At 38.2% G+C, this 5369-nt stretch overlaps 1 protein-coding gene across 1 annotated transcript in view; it reads right to left on the bottom strand.

Annotated features, from left to right (window-relative positions):
• Window positions 1-317: 317 nt before the first annotated feature.
• Window positions 318-5369, bottom strand: part of sept3 (septin 3) — a gene marked incomplete in the record, with an annotated part of 14545 nt that continues 9493 nt past the window's right edge. The window contains 5 exon segments of the mRNA XM_035659652.1: window positions 318-2669; window positions 3689-3740; window positions 3868-3964; window positions 4190-4285; window positions 4966-5083. Coding sequence (XP_035515545.1) covers window positions 2540-2669; window positions 3689-3740; window positions 3868-3964; window positions 4190-4285; window positions 4966-5083 — 493 coding nt within the window.

Genomic DNA, 5369 nt, shown 5'->3' with positions numbered 1-5369 from the left:
TAGGTGCACACTGTGAGTGAAGTAGAGCACAGCAGATACAGCTCAGTGGTGGGATGAGATCACTGCAGCTTGAAGTGATTTTACAGTTCATCGATGGTCAAATTCAAATTAAATTGATAAACATCAACTAATTAGTTTTAGCTTTAGTTTATTTCTTCCACTACAACCTTTGTGGCTCTTGACTCTGAGACCCCTAAGTGTCATGTAAGTTCAGAATTAGGTCCTATACTATGACCACTATTACTACTAAAATAACTACTATTAAAAACAATAATATAAACATAATGTAATCACGTTGAGACATTAATGAGAAAAGCTTCAAAAAACATGGGAATGTGTTTTTATTAAATAAAGAATAAATTACAATAAGAAGACATTAATGTATAAATAACTCAATAATAACACTGAAAATTATATCTCAATGTGTCACAGCAACTTTGAGAAAAGTAGTTATTAAGTAAATGTACACTGTTGAAGTTCAAAGGGATGAGTGATATGTGGATAGTGGGCCGTCGATTTAGTAACAGGAGTTAGGACAGCCGTGCTTTACCTCATGATATAGCAATTTAATGTACACGTCACACATTCAGAAATAGTTGGTAAGTTGATGTAAAGTTGCATTGATGTGTGGACTGATTGGCTGTAAGCAAACAGGCAATATGGACACAAGCATGCACACACAAACACTGTTTCAAATATTTGCTTGAAACCTTTGACTGCACCACAATCACAGACTACTATTATCAGTTCGTTGCAGACTTCACATTTCATATCAAAAGTGCACGTTCATGGTTTTTATAAAATTATGATTCAAAACAAAAAGATTATTATTAGATTATTGAATTTGAATTTCTTGTAGTTTTGGCATATTTGTCCTCTACTGCAGACAGTAAGTGGCAGAGCAGTATAAATGTTGAGTTCCTGAAGGAAAGTTGGTAAACATGTTTACAACCTAATCAATAAACTGATTTGGAATAATTACACCAACACTGAGTGCATACCATTAGGCTAATATTATTAAAGTTTGTAAACCTGATCTGGATCTGATTGATATATTATTATTACTGACAGCCGTAGAGGACCCAAACTCTGTAAACCTCATCAGAAGAAAAACTTTGACTGTGTAAAAATGTACATACAAATCTCAGCAGTCAGCGGAAGACACAAAGCTGGTCTAAGTGCCCGTTTCTGCTCTGTTCAATCACTGCTCATACGTGGCAGAGTGCCGCCACCAAGTGGTGAACAGGATGAATTTAATTTTAAAATGGCATTACCACAAATACTGGTCACCACATCAGAGTGGTGACAGAAACTTTGCATGGCACAAGACATCAAAGAAAAAATAATACAAACTGTCTGTTTTTCTGTTCACCAGTGCAACAGTCGTATTTCTTTTGGGTCAGAAAAATATTGTTTTCATGAATGGTCAGTGGGTTCGGTGAGAAGGAAAATGCATTAAATCAACCTTGCTGAACAAATAATAATAAAAAAAAACCCATTTCAGTTGAGTAAGCTTGTATATAAAATTAGTCATAGCTACTCTTTCATTTCTATAAAGTAATGCAGTACTGGTTAAATTACATGCTTCTGGCTTTAACATTAAAATTGGGTGCATGTTGTCCATTTAGTTGTCAAAATAGGTCACAAAATCAATAAGAATCTGAATATATAATGTTTAATAAAACCACTTATCTGTTGTATGCGATGAATCAGAATCTGCAGTTTGAACCTTGTGGACTAATTACACACTGCTGCCCGGAGAATTACTTTTCATAGTACTTCTTCATAGTACATAGTGCACTTAGTATGCAGGTGTGAGCACACTAAACTACTTTAAAATGGAAAATCAAACATAAACAGGGCGAGGGAACAGAAATGTGTTCTGTTGTTGAGGGTGGGTGTAAAAGAAGACAGCACAGCTTGTAATGTTTGTTAAACCCTACTGACAGTTAAACCACAGGGATTCTTTCTCCGAACGAACAGTCGCTGCTGAGAATTTAAAAAAAGCAATTTATACAGAGTCAACTGCAGAGCTGGCTAGCTCATCACTACTACACAGGAATTATGATTTTAAAATGTAGAGCAAATCATATAATGTGTCTGAATTCAGGCATCAGTTGCTACACTACACTAAAACCTCTTATACACATAATAATGTGGTACTTTCTAAGCTTGTACTACCCGGACGATGATGAATGAGAAGGCGTTGGCAGTAGATAAAATGTTAATTTTATAATGGCACTAAGTCTCTGGGTGGGACTGTCCTGTCATTCAAATATTCATAGGAACGACTTTGAAATGAAACAAGAGGGGGTCTGATATGTGTTTGTGGGGATGGTGTGGGGACGTAAGTGAAGAGGGGAATGGGTGGAGTTTGAAGTCGAAAAACGACACTGATTTTTTTTACAGATTTAAGGGATTTCCAAGCATGCAGCGTGGTGCCGTGCTGCGGTGACAATGATTATAGTTTCATCTGCATCAGTATCATTGTACTGTTTCCTGTTCTTACTTTGTCAGAACTACTACGCCCCCTGACTGACTACAGGTTGCTTTCCTGGGTGTCATTGGTGGATATGGGGTGCAGACCTCCATTCTCGTTCAGTCTCTTGGCACGATAGGTTTCATAGTGAATGTTGTGAGTGACCTCCTTCAGATCCTGAAGGTGAGACCTGAGAAACAGAAATACAGAAACACAGAGGAGGCGTGTTACGAGTTATGTATATATCCATTTGAAAAAGGGAGTATCACAGTTATTGTGTTTTTTAAACACATTTTAGGGATCCTTGTGTTTTGGTTTAATAACTAATAAATGCAAAAGCATTACTGGACACTAGAAGCAATTTGAACCAATGGGATTTATAATTTTTTAATTATACTGTTACAAGCAAAGAATTATACATGCCTATTTACTAAATGCATATTAACCTAATTTTTACATTATGTGTCAGTCTTTGGAGAAGAAGGTGATTATAAATCGATCATTTAAAAAACATATTTTGGGGGGCTTTTTGCCTTTATTTTGACAGGAAAGCTGAAGATGGACAGGAAAGGGGGAGACAGGTTGGATCCAAAACCGGACCGTTGTTAGGGATTCAGCCTTGGTACATTGGGCGCCAGCTCCACCACGCTATAAGGGTGCCCATCAAATCGATTAGTTGATCATCAGAAAATGAATCAGCAACTATTTTGGTAATCATTTTAATTGATCGTCATTTCATTTCCAGCTTCTCAAACGTGATTATTTGTTGGTTTTCTTTGCATTCTGGGAACTGAATAGCTTCATGCATGACTCATACATTAATAAAAGGCTAATTTTACGCATGATCCACGATGATAAATATACAACAAAATAGAAATGCATGGCAAAAAAAGCATTGTCAATATTTTTGGAGACCCACCTAAATTTCACTAATCATGTTTTTAGGGGAGCTCCCCTGGCTCTCCTTTGGTTCGCACCCTGACTATGACACAGAAAAAGATGCCCAATCTGGCAAATCCCACGATTTCTAATTAAGACCTGTTTATTATAGGGCTGAACAATTTATTGAAATATTATCAAAATTGCGACAAAATGTGACCAATGTGACAAAACAGCATTATAATGAAATACTGTAGAGTCGCACTGGCCTACAAACCTTACAATGCATTGTGTTGGGATTTTAATCATCTATTTAAAAGACAGTTTTACCTGATCAGGAAATCTCTCAGCAGAGCAAACTCACAATGGTTGGGATTTTCAACTGCAAAAAAAAAAGAACAAAATGAAATGTTACATCTTATATATCAAGTCCTTTCCCGTCTATCAATATTATTTCTGTGGCAAAAGGACTGTAAATGTAACTTATTAAGAAAGGCCATATCACCCACCTTCTACAATTCCCCACGCTGTCTTCCTCCCCAGAACTCGTTTGCCATTCACTTGATATTCTTTGTCGCTGCCCACCACAGCAAAGGGCATTGCCTCCTGTGGACGGAGACATTTCAACACGGTTCAGTGTGCCGAAGAGAGTTGCACTAGGTTTATGAGATGAAACAAATACACAACATGCCCCAGTGCCCTGACATTCTGTTTGGAGGAAGCAGTGCGTGAGTGTGAGAGAGATTGAGTCCAGCTGGGTGGAGAGGAGGGGTGGGGAAGATGAAAACTCCCAAGACAAATATGTGTGAAAGAAAGAACACGACCGCTTACTCTGATCTTGTCGTTGTCGCTCTTGTCCTCCATGTCCTCATCAAACTCTTTCTGTGGGTAAAACTCGATCCCGCCCATCTCCAGCTCCTTCCTTACCTACAGCCCAGACAAAGACAGGAAACAGCATGCTTAGCAGACAGACAAAAATATTTATAGAGTTAACTAATCCAATGAGCTGATATTGGCAAATTGGAGCCAGTGGAAACAAGTGGTAAACTCAACAGTGACTTACAAAGTGCTGAATTTGTTAGTAAACAGCTGCTTATTTACACATCCAGCAGACAGGTAGTGAAACTAGTATTCTTTTGTTAATAGATGAATGTCATTTTTTTTTTTCACTGGAAACAGCTGCTGCCTGCTGCGGCCAAAAACGACTCTACGAGAGTGGACCAGAAAGTTGTGGGGCGTAAAACCAAAACATTAAAAGTTAAAATATGTGATAATGTTACTGAGGGTTGAGTGGACCCACAGATCTGGGTGATGATTATCTGTTGCTAATATTTAAATATTAGTTGGAGTAGCTTTAAAGACCAAGATATGTACTGAGCAGGACATTTTGAAGTTGAAAAATAAACTTGTCAATGCTGAATACACTGTTTCTAAAATACCACAAACATATCTTTGGCATTTCTAATATCTATAGGCATCAGTTCCAACAGCAAATGTCAGTACAGAACTAACACACACAGATACCATCTGAAATAAGCTAATAAGCTGATATATAGGCCTGGCTGATTCATCAGTGTAGCTCTAGTGGCATCATTGGTGAAACTCACCCGCTGTTTGAACTCCTGTCTCTCCTCAATGGTCATCGTGTCTGCCTTTGCAATGACAGGAATAATGTTGACCGAGTGACTCAGGCGCTTCATGAACTCGACGTCTAGCTGCCGGAGACTGGGACAGTCAGAGAACAGAAAAGACAGAGGAGAAAAGTGAGTAAGTAGGTAGATTTAGGAGCTGAGTCTCCCAGAAGGGCTGTATGCAACAATGAAAAGACCATCAGGATAACAAGGAGCAGAAGAAGGGACCGGGATTTCATTTGTGTCATGTTTCATACGTCTCATTACCTTTCCCTGGTCTTGTAGCAATTATAAAAGATATAGAGTGTAAATGCTGCTGAAAAGTAGGCTTATCACTGGACAAAGGTTGTGTCCCAGTTCTTGTTTGCCTGAGCACAAAA

Source organism: Morone saxatilis, unplaced genomic scaffold (assembly GCF_004916995.1).
Source record: "Morone saxatilis isolate NCDOM2014 unplaced genomic scaffold, NCSU_SB_2.0 Contig17, whole genome shotgun sequence".
Lineage (NCBI taxonomy): Eukaryota > Metazoa > Chordata > Actinopteri > Moronidae > Morone > Morone saxatilis.
Note: the sequence above shows the minus strand (reverse complement) of the source record. Positions and strands in the feature narration are given on the sequence as shown.